At 48.1% G+C, this 19,593-nt stretch overlaps 3 protein-coding genes across 6 annotated transcripts in view; 1 reads left to right on the forward strand and 2 right to left on the reverse strand.

The window, feature by feature from the left end:
* The window catches only part of LOC135264209 (EGF-containing fibulin-like extracellular matrix protein 2), a 12,896-nt gene extending 5,326 nt beyond the window's left edge, over positions 1-7,570 (reverse strand). The window contains exons 1-6 of the mRNA XM_064352960.1: positions 7,338-7,570; positions 3,786-3,955; positions 2,830-2,878; positions 2,142-2,354; positions 634-756; positions 107-223 (exon numbers count right to left, since the gene is read on the reverse strand). Coding sequence (XP_064209030.1) covers positions 107-223; positions 634-756; positions 2,142-2,354; positions 2,830-2,878; positions 3,786-3,881 — 598 coding nt within the window. The 5' untranslated portion in view covers positions 3,882-3,955; positions 7,338-7,570. The remainder of the gene's footprint in view (positions 1-106; positions 224-633; positions 757-2,141; positions 2,355-2,829; positions 2,879-3,785; positions 3,956-7,337) is intronic.
* A 263-nt stretch (positions 7,571-7,833) lies between these two features.
* Positions 7,834-15,475, reverse strand: LOC135264211 (acidic fibroblast growth factor intracellular-binding protein B-like). Of its 4 annotated transcripts, none has more exons than XM_064352965.1 (11): positions 15,155-15,475; positions 14,533-14,617; positions 14,065-14,263; positions 13,114-13,240; positions 12,836-12,936; positions 12,438-12,571; positions 11,882-11,990; positions 11,534-11,597; positions 11,255-11,341; positions 9,633-9,730; positions 7,834-8,076 (listed from the first exon to the last, which is right to left on the reverse strand). In XM_064352965.1, exons 2-11 carry the CDS (start codon positions 14,615-14,617, stop codon positions 7,911-7,913), a joined length of 1,170 nt encoding a protein of 389 aa, XP_064209035.1. In that variant the 5' UTR covers positions 15,155-15,475; the 3' UTR covers positions 7,834-7,910. The 4 variants fall into 4 exon arrangements, 3 of the variants coding, with proteins under 3 accessions (XP_064209035.1, XP_064209036.1, XP_064209038.1); XM_064352966.1 differs by lacking the exon at positions 7,834-8,076 and adding an exon at positions 8,386-8,834 and having other exon boundaries at positions 15,155-15,474; XM_064352968.1 differs by lacking the exons at positions 7,834-8,076; positions 11,255-11,341 and adding an exon at positions 8,386-8,834 and having other exon boundaries at positions 15,155-15,474.
* A 605-nt stretch (positions 15,476-16,080) lies between these two features.
* LOC135264222 (coiled-coil domain-containing protein 85B-like) lies at positions 16,081-19,207 on the forward strand. The gene has a single exon (XM_064352980.1). The coding sequence runs from the start codon at positions 17,226-17,228 to the stop codon at positions 17,829-17,831; it is 606 nt and encodes a 201-aa protein (XP_064209050.1). The 5' UTR covers positions 16,081-17,225; the 3' UTR covers positions 17,832-19,207.
* Positions 19,208-19,593: the final 386 nt, after the last annotated feature.

The following is a 19,593-nucleotide window of genomic DNA, read 5'->3' on the forward strand; positions in this document are numbered from 1 at the left end:
GTAGGGTGAGTTTAGATGTGAGCATAGATGTGAGTGTGTAGGATGACTGTGTAGATGTGAGTGTAGATGTGAGAGTGTAGATGTGAGAGTGTAGGCTTGCTCTCACCGATGCAGGAGCGGTTGTTTCCGGCCAGCTGGAAGCCAGGTTCACACTGGCAGGAGAAAGAGCCCGGAACATTCACACAGCGATGCTGGCAGTACCTGTACCTGCACTCGTCTATGTCTGAGAGAGAGAGAGAGAGAGAGAGAGAGAGAGAGAGAGAGAGAGAGAGAGAGAGAGAGAGAGAGAGAGAGAGAGAGAGAGAGAGAGAGAGAGAGAGAGAGAAGAGGGAGGGGGAGAAGTGGAACGTTTATCCCTTTGGAACTCTAGTATGTCCCTGTAAGGATCAGTTGGTGATGAGAACATTAACAGAAGCTGGGATTTCAGTTTCAGTTCACAGTGGTGTACAGCACTATAAATACAAACAGACAGAGGCAGTGCTGGACAAACATCCACCGAGATGAACACACAAACGTGCACACACACACTCACACACACAAACACACATACGTACACACTCGTGCACACAAACACACGTATATACACACATACACACACGCACACACACACGATGGATGGGGGCTGGCTCTTACCCACACACTCCAGCCCGATCTTGCTGTAGCCGTCAGGACACTGGCAGGTGAAGGCCCCGGCCGTGTTCACACACTGCTGGCTGGGCTGGCAGTCGTGCAGGTCCAGCGCACACTCGTCCACATCTGCACGCACAAGGACATGGACCACACACAGAATGATGTCACTGACCACCTTTGCATGTAGTCCATTATAACTGATTCAGTGTAAAGTGAGCAGAGCTGATCCAGGATCAGTGTGTAGGGGGCTGCAGTCCATTATAACTGATTCAGTGTAAAGTGAGCAGAGCTGATCCAGGATCAGTGTGTAGGGGGCTGTAGTCTATTATAACTGATTCAGTGTAAAGTGAGCAGAGCTGATCCAGGATCAGTGTGTAGGGGGCTGTAGTCCATTATAACTGATTCAGTGTAAAGTGAGCAGTGCTGATCCAGGATCAGTGTGTAGGGGGCTGCAGTCCATTATAACTGATTCAGTGTAAAGTGAGCAGAGCTGATCCAGGATCAGTGTGTAGGGGGCTGTAGTCTATTATAACTGATTCAGTGTGAAGTGGCAGAGCTGATCCAGGATCAGTGTGTAGGGGGCTGTAGTCCATTATAACTGATTCAGTGTAAAGTGAGCAGTGCTGATCCAGGATCAGTGTGTAGGGGGCTGCAGTCCATTATAACTGATTCAGTGTAAAGTGCGCAGAGCTGATCCAGGATCAGTGTGAGGGGGCTGTAGCCCATTATAACTGATTCAGTGTAAAGTGCGCAGAGCTGATCCAGGATCAGTGTGTAGGGGGCTGCAGTCCATTATAACTGATTCAGTGTAAAGTGCGCAGAGCTGATCCAGGATCAGTGTGTAGGGGGCTGCAGTCCATTATAACTGATTCAGTGTGAAGTGCGCAGAGCTGATCCAGGATCAGTGTGAGGGGGCTGTAGCCCATTATAACTGATTCAGTGTAAAGTGCGCAGAGCTGATCCAGGATCAGTGTAGGGGGCTGCAGTCCATTATAACGATTCAGTGTAAAGTGAGCAGAGCTGATCCAGGATCAGTGTGTAGGGGCTGCAGCCATTATAACTGATTCAGTGTAAAGTGACCAGAGCTGATCCAGGATCAGTGTGAGGGGGCTGCAGTCCATTATAACTGATTCAGTGTAACGTGCGCAGAGCTGACCCAGGATCAGTGTGTAGGGGGCTGCAGTCCATTATAACTGATTCAGTGTGAAGTGCGCAGAGCTGATCCAGGATCAGTGTGTAGGGGGCTGCAGTCCATTATAACTGATTCAGTGTAAAGTGCGCAGAGCTGATCCAGGATCAGTGTGAGGGGGCTGTAGTCCATTGTAACTGATTCAGTGTAAAGTGCGCAGAGCTGATCCAGGATCAGTGTGTTGGGCTCTGCAGTCCATTATAACTGATTCAGTGTGAAGTGCGCAGAGCTGATCCAGGATCAGTGCAGGGGGCTGCAGTCCATTATAACTGATTCAGTGTAAAGTGCGCAGAGCTGATCCAGGATCAGTGTGTAGGCTCACCCAGGCAGCTCTCTCCCTGGGCCTCGTAGCCCGGCGGGCAGGGGTTGAAGGCCTCGTTTCCCTCCACGGGCAGGCTGTGCTCTGATTGGCCGGCCGGCTCGGGCGCGGTCAGGACGGAGGCGGAGCGGGGCAGGCACAGGTAGCCCCCGTAGTGGTTGAAGCACTTCATCTCCCCCTTACAGGCCTCTGGGATGCTCTCACACTCGTCTATGTCTGGAAGGGACGGAGAGAGCCGTGGCTTCCATGAACACACACACAGCACCTTTCCTGCAGCTAAAATTCTGCCATTGAGGCATTCAAAGTGAAAGTGTTATGGATTTGAGTCAAATTTCATATGATGAACACCACCTGGTGTGAGTAGTAAAGCATGAGATTGAAGTGCTGACTGTATCTAACGACCTGTCGTGCTGTTTTCTCAATCCAGGATCTTTACTGGCTGAGCACATTCAGGAGCGACTGATGGGCCAATCGCGGTGAAGCAAGCGGCTAAGCACAACATACTGTACTTCAAAGGAACATCCCCCCAAATGGAGTTTCCAACAACGTGTTTTTTTTGTATGATGGCGTAAAGTTTGTGACTTTTTTCTCGTACCCTCATAACCATCAGAAAAGGTTATGAGAGCGTTTGGCTGTAACGTTCTGATAACACTACCCTAACATTGTGACACAGTGACAACATGACTCTCACCTTTGCAGTGTTGAGATTCTGCGTCCCATTGATATCCATCTGTGCATTCCTGGAAAGGACAAACACACGCACGCACACACACACACACACATCAAGGTCAGACACCAGCATTCATGATGTGTAAATTTACCATGAACAGAGAAATCTATGAACCAGAATGTAAAGTGCCTCACAGTGAAAGATGGAGAGGAATCCCTCTGAGATATATCCTAGGTGGTATGTCTAAGCAGATACGTCCTACCACATATGTCCTAACAGATATATCCTAGCAGATATGTCCCAGGAGATATGTTCTAGCAGATAGGTCTTAGAAGGTATGTCTTAGCAGATATGGCCTAGCAGGCTTGTCCAAGCAGATATGTCTTAGCGGGTATGTCTTAGCAGATATATCCTAGAAGGTTTGAGGAGTTTCTCTTGCCACTCTCACCCGTAGCCTGCTCATGGGGACCTGGGCCAGGTATGTGTGAGACATTTGCCCTTTGTACAAAAGCGCTGTATGAATAACACTGAAATGAGCTGAAGTGATTACATCATCATAGCCTGCTCAGGTTACATTCCTTTGGTTCATCCTGCCAATATAAACACAGCTCAACTCAACTGAACCAGAAAGGCTATTTAGAGACCAAGGCCAGGAGACGGTCTGCAAAAGCATAGAGACAGAGCTGGAAAGAGAGAAAGAAAATGACAGAGCAAGAAAGGAGAGAGAGAGGGATGGAGAGAAAGTGCCAGAAGTGCAGAGAGAGAGAAAGAGAGAGAGGGATGGAGGGAAAGAGCCATAAGAGGGGAGGGAGAGGACAAGGAGGGAAGGATGAAGGGAAAGAGCCAGAAGGGCAGAGAGAGAGAAAAAGAGAGAGGGAGAGAAGGAGCGAGAGAAGGTGAGAGATGGAGGGAAAGGGCCAGAAGGAAAGAGAGAGAGAGAGGGAGAGAGGGACAGAGGGATGGAGGGAGGCCCTTACCGTGTACGTGTCATTGTAGGCGGGGTTTTGAGACTCTGCGCAGGGCAGGAGCCACACACACACGAGCAGAGAGAGCGATAAACACACACCCCGCATCCTCACACACACTTACACACACTCTCACACACAGGCAGCTTGAGGGGGCAAGGTTCTGGAGCGTACACACAGGCCTGCAGGAAAGAGAGAGAAAGAAAAACCAGTCATTACTGAGACAGAGAGAAACCGAGAGAGAGAGCGAGCGAGAGAGCAAAAATACATTATTAAACAAACAACTGCTTCCTCTGTTCACACCGAATAAATAAACGAACACAGAGGACAATAAAGTGTGGCCTTAGATTTAAAAAAACTCACAACGATAAAAACTCAAAATGAAACTCTAAACGAAAGAGAGAATAAACACAGTGCCTAAAATGGCAGCAATAAACTGGCATTCACCACACACAGAGCGCCACCTACAGGGCATGTGTTGACCAAGCCCTCCAGTTTCCCTGCCAGCCCATAATAAGCGACCTCCACCCTAAGGCATGCAGCTAACCCCCCCCCTTCATCATAAGAGAGATGGCAGGGGCAGACAGAGAGAGAGGGAGGAGGAGGAAGAGAGGGGGGAAAGCCTTCTGTGACCCTGATTTGGCAATAATATTTGACAAGAAAAGGTGATTAGGAGAGGAGAGAGAGAGAGAGGAAAAAAAAGGAGAGAGGGAGGGGGGGCAGAGAGAGGAGGGGAGGGGAAGCGGAGTGAATGGAATTATTAGATGTTTTAACACAGCACAGGAGAACAAGGGCTCTGTTGTACAGTATGATTTGCCCAGCGTGCATAATTCTGTGGAATGCAAGCTCTGCCAGAGCGCACGGTGAGACCTGGCTCCCCCTAGTGGCCAAAAGCAGGTACTAAAACCCATATTACCCAGGAAATTACCAGGAGGAGGGAAACCGTTTCAGTAACCCTTAAAGGTATGAAGTTTATGTGATGTAACACAGAAACTAGCAGGGCGGGAATAACTTTACTTGCATCCTGTTTGTAGCTTAATAGTTTTTTAACAGGGTGTGAAAAAGCTCACAGCAGAGATAGCCCCTCAGGTTCGTGAAAAAGGGACAAGGTCCTCAAGTGTGGGGTCTTTTCTGCTGATGAATTAGACAAAATTAATTCTTTGTCATGTTTTAAGTTTAATTTAGTAAAATAAATAAATATTACACCAGCTCACCCACGGGCCCCGCACACACGCACACACACACACACACACACACACACACACACCTGGCGTACCTTACTCCTTTAGATTAACTGGAGAGTAATTAAGCCACAGAGGCGGAGGTAAAGAGGGACGGAGGGAGGTCTGAGAGAGAGAGAGAGAGAGATAGAGACGGAGAGAGAGAGAGAGAGATAGAGACGGAGAGAGAGAGAGAGATAGAGAGAGAGAGAGAGAGAGATAGAGACGGAGAGAGAGAGAGAGATAGAGAGAGAGAGAGAGAGAGAGAGAGAGATAGAGAGAGAGAGAGACGGAGAGAGAGAGAGGTCTGTCATGTCCCTGTAAGTCAGGTTTAGTGCTGCTCTTGATGTGTGTTCCAGAGTAAATAAACCCGGAGTGGGAAAGGACCGCAGTATCATTCCTGTGAGTCAGTGCTGCACAGCAAACTAACAATAACACCAACCGGGCCAAACACAACAGAGCTGCAGCACAGCACCCAGACACAGCCCGTCTGAGCGGAGAGAAACACACACACTGCATGCACACACACACATACACTCCTCATACACACACATACACACACATACAAACACTGCACACACACACATACACACACTGTACATACACACACACACACACTGCACACACACATACACACACTGTACACACACTGCACACACACAGTACACACACTGTACATGCACACACACACACACACATACACTCCTCATACACACACTGCATGCACACACATACACCCACACTGTACACACACTGTACATGCACACACACACACACACACACACACATACACTCCTCATACACACACTGCATGCCACACACACACATACACCTCATACACACTGCTCCACACACACACACTCATACACACACTGCAATCACACAACACACACCCATACACACTGCAACACACCCCACTATACACACACTGCATACACACACATACACACACACACTGTACATGCACACACACACACACACACACACATACACTCCTCATACACACACTGCATACACACACACACACACACTCCTCATACACACACTGCATACACACACTCTTCATACACACACATACACACACTGCATACACACACTGTACACACAGTGCACACACACACACACACTATATATAAATACACAGACACACACACACATACACACAATGTACATACACACACACCCTCTATATAAATACACAGACACACACACACACTGTACATACACATACACGCACACATACACACACCCACACACTACATACACACACACGTACATACATACACACTCACAGACACACACACATAGACATAGGCATAATCCCCATATACATACACTCTCACACACACACACACACACTTCTATCTCCGCACATACACTGACAGAACAATATACACAACCTCACGTGCACACACACACATAAATGAGCATAAGCACAATTACACACACACCGCATGCATATGTGCACGCCTGCACGTAGACACAACTACCAATCCGCTAAGCACCCATCTTACAAAGACACAAGCTACACATAGCATGTGCATGCAACATACAACGCTAACACACATCTCAAAACATTTACACAGATGCTCTTCTATCCCAAATGGTGAACAGGTGGGGACATAAAAACAACCTCCTGGGGAGGGACAACAGCAGATTGGGGACACCCCCCACCCCCCACCAGCTCACACACACACACACACGGCAACACACACACACTCACCCGACTCACACAGACACACACACACACACACACACGCGCAGACACAGGCACACACACACACACACACGCGCGCGCGCAGACACAGGCACACACACTCACCCGACTCACACAGACACACTCACGCATGCACGCGCACTCACACACACACACACACACACACAGCAGTTTAGTCTGCGTTTAAAGTGAAACCCTGCAGTGTGTGCAGATGTATGTACAGGAATGAACAGGCTCCTTGGGTGGCCTGTGATAAAAGCCTTTCTGAAGATTTACACGAGTACTAGTGTCCTGGCTGCACAAGTAAAATCAGTGTGAGAGATGGAGGGACAGAGAGAGAGGAGTGAAAGTATTTTCAGACCATGTGTTCTCCTACAGTAAGGAAGTACAGTAATCTGAGGGATGATGGGAGAACGCACTGTTCTGTCACAAAACCACTTCTGTCTGTTATTAAACTCTACTTGAGCACACACACATACACACACACACGCACGCATGCACACACACAAATATCCAAACACTAACACACAAATGCACAAACACACACACGCACAAACATTCAAACACTAACTCACACACATGCACAAACACACATACTACCACACATGCAACACACACACACATTACCTTTCCAGATTGTGCTAAAACGTCTCCCTGTCTTCTTCTCTCTCGCTCTGTCCTGTTTTTCCCTCTCTTTCTTCTCCTCCCTGCTGAGGTGCAGGACTCAGATCTTCCTCTCCTCCTGCGTGTGATGGCTGAGGTGCTGTGTGTGTTTCTCTGTCCCAGCGAGTGAGTGAGCGGTCGAGTCGACAGGAGCAGAATGAATGTGTGTGTGAGAGAGAGAGAGAGAGAGAGAGTAGGCAGCCTCCCCCCGTTGCCCCCACCCCTCCTCTCTCCAACCCCCCAGGATGCAAATTCCTGGTCTGCCGCCCAAATTCCAAAAAAAATCCAAGAAACAGGAGTGGAGCTCGCACTCCTGCAGAAGCTCCAAAGGTCACACTGCACCTGGTTTTATTTAACCTTGTCCCCCCCCCCCAGCACCCCAAAAACACACACCCCAAAACCCTCTACTGCCCCCGTCCCCTGAGACAAATCATCCCTCTTTACTTCTCCCATCCATTCATCTTTCTTTCTTTCTTTCTCTCTCTCTCTCTCACTCTCTCTACCCCCCTCCCTTTCTCACTTGAAATATTTATAGCCTTAGAGGGCAACAGGAGGAATGTGCACAGCATTAGAGAGAGAAAGAGAGAGAGAAAGCAAAAAAGAGAGAGACAGAGAAAGAGAGAAGAAGAGAGAGAGGGAGCGATAGAGAGGAAGAGAGAGAAAAAGAGAAAGAGCAAGGAACAGAGAATGAAAGAGAGAGAGTCTGCAAGTGAAGGAGGTAAAAAGAGAAAGAAGGAGAAACAGAGAAAAAGAGAAAGTGAAAACTGATTTGTACAGGCTGAAAGTGGAGGCAGAGTCTGCAGGATGTGGAGATCTCTGAGTGGGAATGTTGGATGCTGTGCTGTGGAAACCTTTCGCAGGCCTAAATGCTAAAGCAGGGCACCATGGGATACGTGTGAGCCACACGGTCAGCCGAACACAAGCGTGGGAATAACTGGCTGAGGAACTGAACCGAGTACACACAGAACAGAACGTTTGTTTTTGCAGAAAGAAAAAATATATACATTAGAAGTACACATACTGAATATGTTTATTTTTTGGTGAAATTTACTGGAAAGTTTCCATGGCCATTTGGGTGTGGGGGGGGGGGGTCACAGCTGTCACACCCAGGAGTTTTACAGGGCAATAAAAACCTCAGCTCTGCCCCTCCCCCTCCAGACAACCCTGCACCCCAATACTGCTACCTTCTGAGGCCACACACACACAAGGAGGAGATGGACAGAGACAAATGGAGAGAGAAAGAGAATGAGGAAAGGCTGAGGTAGTTAAATACATGGATCTAGAAGGACAGAAGAGTCTCCAGAGGCTGATAATGGAAAGATGGAGGAATAGAGGGATGAAGGACGAGAGGGATGGAGGAAGAGAGGGATGAAGGAAGAGGGTGATGTGCCTTAATCATGGTACATTTTCAGGATGCAGCTCTTAATGACTCCCATGTACCTTTCCCAAATTCCCAAATACCTGCGCGAGAGAGAAAGAGAGAAAGAGAGAGAGAGAGAGGGAGGGAGTGAGAGAGAGACAAGGAGAAAACAGGGAATTAGGTTATTTTCATTTTTTTTAAATGCTATTATTATTTATTACTATTATTTCATTATTTTTGTGTTGTCATTCCATCTTATCCTTATTTGCTTGGTTTAGTTTTTTTTTTTTTAATTACACATTTACACTGTACATGTGAAATATGTGTGTGTTCAAAGAAGAGACACACCTGAAGCTGTGCAGTGTGTGTGTGTGTTTTTGGGGACACACCTGAAGCTGTGCAGTGTGTTTGTGTGTGTTTATGGGGACCCACCTGAAGCAGTGCAGTGTGAGTGTGTGTGTGTGTGTGTGTGTGTGTGTTTACGGGAACACACCTGAAGCAGTGTGTGTGTGTGTGTGTGTGTGTGTGTTTACGGGAACACACCTGAAGCAGTGTGTGTGTGTGTGTTCACGGGGACACTCCTGAAGCAGTGCATGTGTGTGTGTGTGTGTGTTTATGGGGACACACCTGAAGCAGTGCAGTCTCTGTGTGTGTGTGTGTGTGTTTATGGGGACACACCTGAAGCAGTGCAGTGTGTGTGTGTGTGTGTGTGTTTATGGGGACACACCTGAAGCAGTGCAGTGTGTGTGTGTGTGTTTATGGGGACCCACCTGAAGCAGTGCAGTGTGTGTGTGTGTGTTTATGGGGACACACCTGAAGCAGTGCAGTGTGTGTGTGTGTGTTTATGGGGACACACCTGAAGCAGTGCAGTGTGTGTGTGTGTGTTTATGGGGACACACCTGAAGCAGTGCAGTCTGTGTGCTGTGCTGGTGTAGTGAGTCAGGAACAGCCTCAGGTCTCTAATGCTCCACCTGTCTGAGTGACACGGCTCGATAAACTGAGCCAGAGACACACCTGTTACACAGCTGTTACACACTCACATACACACCTGTTACACACTCACACACCTGTTACACATTCACTTATACACCTGTTACACACTCACTTACACCCCTGTTACACACCTGTTACACACTCACATACACACCTGTTACACACTCACTTACACACCTGTTACACACTCACATACACACCTGTTACACACTCACTAACACACCTGTTACACACTCACTTACACACCAGTTACATACCTATTACACTCAGTGACACTCGGCTACACACACCAGCTACACACTTGTTACACAAGTGCCAGTTACACGCCACTAACACACTCACACACTAGTTACATACCATATACACTCAGTATACCAGCTACACACACATTAAACTTGTTGCACAAGTGCCAGTACACTCACTAATGCACACCACTTACACCAGTCATACACACTCAGTGATTACCACTACACACACGTTAGACAGTAGCTCACAGACTAAGTACATCAGAGTAGAGAGTCACTGGAATCACCCCGACACACAATGGGACAGCGACGTGAGTACGAGCAGTAGCACGTACAGAGCGACTCTGGCCGAGCAAGAGCGGACGTTAGAGAGTCAGGCTGGAATCACCCCGGGAGCAGAGCGGACTGTGGCGGAAGCTACGCGCGCTAAACGAGTCGCAGCACGTTATCCTTCTGGGCTGCCGAGATACCGCCTCTAGGAACGCGCTTCACAGTCCCGCCACATTACCGTCCAAGAAACAGAATTTCCTTTAAACGTCAATCAATGCAAATATTTGCATTATTGCTAACACTGCAGTTGTTGCTAGCATTTTTTTTGAAACAGTTCACAGCATCTTCAATGAACAAAACTATTTTTCTTAAGAGTAGTTTACTTCCTGTAGTTCAATGTTTTTTCTAAGGTGAAGTAACATGTTCTTTCTGAAACCGTTCTTACAGTCTAGGAAACCATACAGTCCAGGACTATGGTTCTATGGTGTTATGATGCAAATCTGACTATGAGCAGTGAATGCACCAGGTGCAGAGGAATTCGGTTGACGCTGTAACTAGGCTACGTCTCCGCTACGGGACTGCGGCTAGCGTAGAGGCAGTAATCCGCTATGGGGCCGCGGCTAGCATAGAGGCAGTAATCCGCTATGGGACCGCGGCTAACATAGAGGCAGTAATCCGCTACGGGACCGCGGCTAGCATAGAGGCAGTAATCCGCTACGTCTCTGCGCGGGACCGCGGCTAGCATAGAGGCAGTAATCCGCTATGTCTCTGCGCGGGACCGCGGCTAGCATAGAGGCAGTAATCCGCTATGGGGCCGCGGCTAGCATAGAGGCAGTAATCCGCTATGGGGCCGCGGCTAGCATAGAGGCAGTAACCCGCTATGTCTCTGCGCGGGACCGCGGCTAGCATAGAGGCAGTAATCCGCTAACACGAGCAGCGAAAGGAAGCTTGCAGCGCTCCGCTCCGGCTGGAATTGCGGACACTCCGCTCTGGGCATGATCAGGGAAACCTGCCTTCTCCACGAGGTGGATGAACAGACCTCTGACGTCCCGCGTGTGCGTCAGCTTGGCAGCGATGCTGACCAGAGCCCGAGACAGGCTCTACAGGAGAGAGAGCAGGAGGAGCCGTCAATCACTGCAGCACAGAGACCACAGCACTCTCACACACACACAGACAAATATGCTCACACCTCGGCTAGGTTGTAGGGTGTGTGGAGCTGTGGAGTTTAGGGTGTGGTAGGGTGTATGTGTGGGGTGTTGGTTGTGGGGTAACAGGGTATCTAGGATTCTCACCTTGAAGTTTGCCTCCATTTCATTAAATACTTTGATCTTTCCCCTGAGAGCAGCGCACACCAGGCTGGGAGAGAAACAGGAGAGAAACAGGAGAGGAACAGGAGAGGAACAGGAGAGAAACAGGAGAGGAACAGGAGAGGAACAGGAGAGGGAGACACAGTGGACAACGATTAAGAGAGAGAGAATGCTTACACATCTCTATGGCAACCTTGTCGAAGTCCATAACCAAGTATAATTCCTGTAGCACACATGCATGCACACACAACCAGGCAAACACATGGAAATTCACATAAATACACACGGGCACACACAACGTACGCACACACACAGAAGTACCCATTCACACACCTCTTGTGTTGGCCCAGCAGGTCTTTGTCAGAGATTAAAATCTTCAGGTCTTTCAGATCATGGAGAAATTCCTTCTCCAGGTCCACATCCATGTCCTCCGACATACTGCCTGGAGAAACAGAGCACAAACATGCAGACTATCAATTACTGCAGAAAGAGCCACAACCAATCAGAATGTGGTCTTACCACAATTACGCAAAACATGCAAAAAAAATAATACTGCAGCCATTCAGACCACATCATACAGCAACCGTTCGGTTCTGAACTGCTGAGAGAATGACTCCGGCTGACTGACTCCGGCTGAATGACTCCAGCTGAATGACTCCGGCTGAATGACTCCGGCTGAATGACTCCGGCTGAATGACTCCGGCTGAATGACTCCGGCTGAATGACTCCGGCTGAATGACTCCGGCTGAATGACTCCGGCTGAATGACTCCGGCTGAATGACTCCGGCTGACTGACTCCGGCTGAATGACTCCGGCTGACTGACCATAGCGGATAGCGGCACCGTAACGGTCCAGGGTTACCGTAGCGGTCCGGGGCGGGCGGTCTTACCCCCGGCCCCCACGGTCCAGTCGCTGATCAGCTGCTGGGCGCAGAAGGCCAGGTCCTGGAAGGAGAGGTACTGCAGCTTCCTCTTCCCTGTCTCAAAGCGATTACTCGCAAAAAACACCACCGCTGCGTAGTCCCTGCAGACAGGAGGAGGAGGAGGAGGAGCAGGAGTAGGAGGAGGAGGAGGAGCAGGAGGAGCAGGAGGAGGAGGCATGGAGGTGGGATGGAGAGGTAGCAGGATTAGCACAGCATCTCCCATGATCCTCCTCATCCCCTCCCAATTCTGTTCAATCTAGTAAAGCATTCAAAATGAAAACTAAATTAAAGTGCATTTAATTTAGACATTAGCGAACAATGATAATAATAATAAGAACGTGTACAGGTAAGCTGTGTCTGTTCACCTGGCCAGCCGGTCTGGCAGTAGAAAATGATGCTGTATGTTCTCCACCAGGGGGCCCTTCAGCTCCTCCACCACTTTAAACACCCGCCTGAAGTTCTCAAACTGGAGGGGGGGGGCAAGAGGGGGGCAGGGACATGGGGAATAAGGGACTTACACACCTCAGCAGGGCGGACACAATCCTGCACCTGTCATTATCACCCTACCCCTCCACAATGAGCTGAGACACACTCTGAGCTGGAGGTAAATGATGAGCCCAGTGGCGGCGTTAGCCCCTCCCACCTGCCTCCTGCAGCTCTTCAGAGTCACCCCCGTCCTGGCGCTGATGTCATCCAGGTCCTTCTTGGTTCCTTTGGACAGTTTCTTCCCCAGTAAGTCCCGTGCCAATGCGCTATCAAATGCATAATACCTACAAAGAACAGAGAACAGAGAACAGAAGAGGAGACAGAGAGAGAGAGAGAGATGCAGGGAAACAGAGGAAAAGATGAGAGAGAGCGAGAGGGGAGGGAGAGAGGAAGACAAACTATGGTCTCATTCCAATCGATAATTTTTACTCCTTGCTTCCTTTCCTTGTGTCCTTTTTTCACTTCCACCCAACAGAGGACACAAGGAAAAGATATACGAGGATGGAGGAATCAAGGAAACATGTACTGGGCAAATTGAACTTGCAAATGGAAATCACAGACATGGCAGATGGGGATAGGTGAATCCACAGGTCGATCATTTATACGTCACGTGTTCCGAAAATAATACTTCAGCAAAGAATGAACGCGTGCGTCCTGGCTGAAGCCTCCTCTGGGAGCCTCCTGGCTCCAGGCTCCTCCAAGGAGCGCTTCACACGCAGGAATGTCCTCAGAGACGGATTTCGGGGTCGGGCGAGGGTCCAGGAGACGAGGACGGATGAAATAAGTGACTGGAGCGAGCCTCAGACAGACAAACTGAGCCCTCTGAGCGGCCTACCTCTCGATGAGCACGGCCTACCTCTCGATGAGCACGGCCTACCTCTCGATGAGCACGGCCTACCTCTCGATGAGCACGGCCTACCTCTCGATGAGCGCGGCCTACCTCTCGATGAGCGCGGCCTACCTCTCGATGAGCGCGGCCTACCTCTCGATGAGCGCGGCCTACCTCTCGATGAGCGCGGCCTACCTCTCGATGAGCGCGGCCTACCTCTCGATGAGCGCGGCCTACCTCTCGATGAGCGCGGCCTACCTCTCGATGAGCACGGCCTACCTCTCGATGAGCGCGGCCTGGCGGTGGGCGGGGATCTGGAACAGCAGCTGATTGGCCAGCTTCGTGGGGCAGTGGAGGAGCCGCTCGCACATCTGAAAGGTCCTGTACTGGTCCGTGGTGTCGCTAAGCAACACCTCCGGACTGGGGTCCCACTGCCGCAGCACCCCGGCCTCTGCCCTCGCCTGCACTGCATCACTCACTGGGGGTTCACGTTCACTCAGCACACCTGGTTACACCAAATGCTATATCCACACAAATACTAATTTGCTTGTCATAAACCAAACATTTTTGTATTTGAGAAGTGTTCAGCACAACATACAACATTTAAAAAATGTATATAATTTATAGTAATCTTTGTACCTGCAATTACATTCAGTTGTTTGTATTTGGTATTCTGTTATACTGTCCTGTACAATTTATACTGCATCTGTTTTGTATATTTCCTTGCTCTTGTAATTTAAGAAAAACCTGGGTAGCCGTCCAGCCATAGTTCGTAGACCTCGTCGTCCAGTAGAGTCGTATTCCCCACGAACACGTCCAGTTCCATCGACATCTACATCAACAAAAAGGCATATGACAATTTGTGGTTATTTTCTTATTATATTAAATTTAGCCTATTATCCTATTATAAAATAGCCTATCAAAGTATATAATAAAGAAAGTCACTTCACTGCTGTTACAAGTCATTCGCGAATTTTCTCAGTACGGTGAATTTTCTGCCGTCAAGGTGTTTGCGGAAAAAAGCTACAGTATCCATGAGTTCTTACTCCGCACGAGACCGTTCAGACGAAAAGGACCGCATCAGATTAGCCCGTTTCTAAATTTAGCAAGCGGGCCAATCTACAATCGCCTCAGGGTTGGCTGCATTGTAAAAGGACTCTATCTCCTATAGTAACAGCTAGCTGTCAGAAAATCTGAGAGCAATCCAAAAAAGCACCAGTATAGCAGGCTTATTATTGCACATGGTTCACTAACTCACTGGATAGTTGGCTACATTACTTACTATCACTGGGAATGCTGAGCAAGGCACCAAAAGTTAGATATACCGCTCTGTGATTTTTTTCCATTCAGGACAAAACGTTAAACTTACCTTTATAAATCAACTGATACTCCTCTCGCGAGTTCACCTGCAATCAATCAGGGGCACACCATAATATCTAGCTATGCCGCTTGCTAGCTAGCGAACTATAACTTGGTCAATATTAATGAAAAGCATCAGTAGAATACAGTTATTGCGCAGTTAAATTAAAAAAAACTAAGCTGTTGTGCCAGCCGACTGGCCCCGTGTGAATGACGGCCTATCGAATTGTGTACTTAAATCGGTCCACTTAATTTCAAACGGAACATTGTCCTATCGCTACATTGCTCTGCTTATTTCCAGCCCTAAATCCCCGTTCTGCGTTTGGGGGAGGGGTTGTCAGCATGGTTGGCAGACTTCATTTTCTCTGGCCAAGCTCCCGAATACGCTTCGCAGCGCACTACTGCCCCCTGCTGTATTGGGTGTGTAATTGGCAATGAACAAGAATTATTATGCAGAATTATTGTTCAGTAATATTTTAATTTAATTTAGATTAATAAATGGGCTGCTGTATGACAGCAATTTTGCTGCAATTTAATACGAAGAATAAGAAGATGGAGAAGAAGAAAAAGCATCATCTTCATCAGTAGCAGCAGCAGTAGCATCTTCAGCACCATCATCATTATTATCGTCATCATCAACCTCGTCATCATCATCATATTAATAAGGTTATTGTGGCGTTATCACGTCTTCACATTGTGTGTGTGTGCGTGCGCGTGTGTGATGTTCCTACACTGAAAGATCACGTGGTGATTATGGGTTAATACCGTAAAAAAAATCCCATTTTTAAAAAGCGTTTGTTTCAGTCACAGCATAATTAATAATTCATTACTAAGCTCTTCTGAGCATAATATGCTTTTATTACGTCGAGCAATATAGATTCTTACCATTGAGGTAACCCACGCGGTGAGAGGGAGGGAGGGAGAGAACAGAAGAGAGGGAGGGAGACAGAGGGAGGGAGACACCACTGATGGTGTCATAAATACGGGCGATTCCCGCTATACTTGCGGAAATAGAAAATATTTATATAATTACATAACCTATGGATTATTTACTGGGGCCTGGTTTTACATTGTAAAAAGATGATAGTCGAGATTCGCGGAACATCGTTGTTTTCTTTGTTCAGTCTGCATCGGTAAAAGAGAGGGCTGGCACCGATATTGATTTCAACTGTCATCGATATCTAAGGTTCTTTATTTAATTCAAACAAGAAACAAGGGCTGTCCCGGTCTGGGTGATTTTGATCTGAACTAATTTTCTATGAATTTACGTAGGCCTATGGTTTTGCATTATCCAAATATTTAGACGGATTTTGCCATAGAACCGAAAACGGTGACGGATTGAGAGGCATCGTTGGACCGAGATTATCTAGGCGAATGGGAAGACTGATCGCTGTTGTTTTTCATATGCCAAGGAACGGACATTGAAAGAAAAACACCCGGAGCGATGCCTGCATCTGCTACAGCAAAAAGGAAAAGCTTTATTTTTTGCTTATGCTAGTTACAGTTCGCGTGTGTTCCCGTGCCAGTGGCCACATTTTCCACGCCAGCATAGGAAACGAGCACGAGGACCGACCGCGCGCGCGGATTTACAGCATTCGTAATTCCGAGAAATGTGTAGATTATCGAGATTTATTTTACTTGAATCCATTTCGCGTTCGTGTTATCGAGCCAGAGTGCTTTGATAAGAAGAAGGAAAAATGCACGCACACGTGTAGCCTACATATGCGCGCACAGTATCAGCGTCCGCGAAGCTTCTACGTTCCCCGCGTTTCATCTTCCCCGGAGGGAGGACAGAATAAACAGAGGTCGTTTGCTGTCCGACAGTCCACTCAACTGTAAAACTGCTCAGAGAGCGAGAGAGTCTGGAGCACAAGGAACAATCTTTAGGCCTGCATTACTAAGAGCCTTTATGCGCTGCACGAGACGGATCATCTGCTTATTGAAGGCGAATGGTTTTACTGCACTTCTAGTTCGAGCACAGCCTGGGCGATTGGGCCAAAACTGTGACTGGAGGTGTTGAACACTATATAAACCACAGCATTAAATAACGGTCGGTTATTATCGCGATAATTAAAACCAAAATGGGCAGCGACTGTGAGATTTACAAGCGAGAGCTGTCGAAAATGTCCGACAAGGACTTGCTGGCCTTTTCCAAAGAGGAGCTGGTGGGCCGACTTCACAAGGAAGAGTCCGACAAAATGTCAGCTCTGATACAGCGCGGACGACTTATGAAAGAGGTCAACAAACAACTACAGGGACATCTGCTCGAAATCCGGGAACTGAAAGCCGTAAACCAGCAACTTCAGGAGGAAAACCAAGAGCTACGCGACTTGTGCTGCTTCCTGGACGACGACAGGCTCAAGGTAAAGGTGCTGTCTCGCGAGTGGCAGCATTTCGGCCGCCACGCGGCCAAAGTGATGCGCGAGGACCTGGGCGGCTATCTGAAGAAGCTGACCGAGCTGGAGCGTCTGCAGAGCGCGCTGGCGAAGGACAACATGGATCTGAAAGAGATGTGCTTGGTCCTGGAGGAGGAGTGCGCCAGCAGGAGCGACTGCAGTCCCGGAGGGTCCGCGGAACTGCGCAGCCTCATGGGCATGGTGGTCCGTGACCTGGGCGACGGCAGCTCCAGCACCGGAAGCGTGGGTAGCCCGGACCAGCTCCACCTCGCGTGCTCACCTGACGACTGAACCTGAGGCTGGAAACCGGCGCACCTGTCCTCCGCGTGGAAGAGAGGACGCGGGAACGAGAGACGTTTGACACCAACACAGAAAAAATGTGAAGAACAAACCCCTTTTATAGACGATGAAGCACGATGTTCATTTTGAATGGCATGTTTACTATTGTATAGGCTACACTTGGACTTGCTATAAATGTGAACTAAAGAAACAGACATTTCAATAGTCTGAGAAAAAACGACAACACACATGGTTATTGTATTGGGCGCTCAACTGACATTTAGGAAGCTAGTGGATATAATAAGTTTTTATAAGGTCTTTCGTAATTTTCTGTGATACAGCTTTTAGTCGATGATGTTTAATTATGAGGGGATGGGTTGATCTCTTAGGAACTCAGATTTAACTAAGATACCACACTGTTGCACTGCACTGTTCTGGACTTGCACGGACTCACTGTAATTTTGCAAGGGATTCCCAGATGCGCATGGCGAATGCGCGCATTGTGAGCTGTGTGGGATTTGGTACGGGACCTGGCCGTGGTGCTGAAAAGTTGACCGTGTCGGAGGAAAAACGTTCCTGTGTTCACGGTGGCGGTCTCGTCACATGGTACCAGTGGAATCCCAGCGACACGGCGCGCGGAGCTCAGGCTTAATTCTCAGGCGTCGATTAAAAAAATAATAATACACGTGCCTGTATTGCTTTGATGACACGGGCGGCTATCTATTCTTTTGTATTTGACATAACGACAGATCCTCTGTGCCCTGAGTATTTTAGGAAGTTTCCCGCCGTCCTTCTGTCAGTCAATCGCATTTCCCAGGACATTACCTTCGTGCACGACCCCCGAAGTCAGTAAAGCAACTGTCATGTCTCGCGCGAATAACGACATTTAACGAACAGCGGCTTTAACGTTTCTACGGGCATTAAATTCTGAATGAGCCTCAGGTTCCCACAACATAAACAGAGAAACTGTGTTAGAGAACTTTCTGCGGAAGGCCTTTTGTAATTTCTTTATTGTTTACATTTTTGTTGGATGGGCCATGGCTGTCACGTGGATCTGAAGCAGGCACGATAATAATGAAGCACACTGTTCTTTGACTACAGAGCACCTCAAACTCAAGCGCATTTTTCTTTCCTATAGTGTAATAAATTGGTGGGGTCTGAGGGGGGGCGTGCATACTCCACAGATGTCAACATGAATCGGACAAAGAGCCATGTTATTCATTTGGAGCCTTTGAAGTATTTTAATAAATTGCGGCCCCAACGAAACTGATAGCAGCCATGTTTGCATGACACCAGTTTTTTTAAGCAATCTCTGTATTTATGCTATTTATAATGTTTGCAAAAACAACGTCATTTTCCGACAAGTTCAATAAAACGGACCTCTCTACTTTTCGGTGTTGCTGTGCAATTGTTTGCCGCTAGGGGGACCCACACCAGTACCGAGGGTGATTCCAGCCTTTTAAGGGCCTTCTGGCAGTGAGTTAACGGACTTTGCTCTGTGGGGTTTTCCAGAGCAGCCGAATTCAGTTGGTTTTATCCCCCTTATGGGTGGGATTGCGAGTGGGAGGGACTTGAATGTACTCATTTACAGTGTTTTCAGTTGGCAGAACGTTACATTTATAAAGGAAGGTTCGTTTCCAGGGGTTTGTTCTGGTGTGCTTTCCTTTGTTGGCATCTAATGGGTTAAAGTTTTCCAGACAAATTTACAACTGGTCTGGTGCACACGACCCAGTCAAAAGAGTGAGGGAATTTTAACAGAGAGAGAAGGAAGTTT

This window comes from Anguilla rostrata, chromosome 9 (genome assembly GCF_018555375.3).
Source record: "Anguilla rostrata isolate EN2019 chromosome 9, ASM1855537v3, whole genome shotgun sequence".
Classification (NCBI taxonomy): domain Eukaryota; kingdom Metazoa; phylum Chordata; class Actinopteri; order Anguilliformes; family Anguillidae; genus Anguilla; species Anguilla rostrata.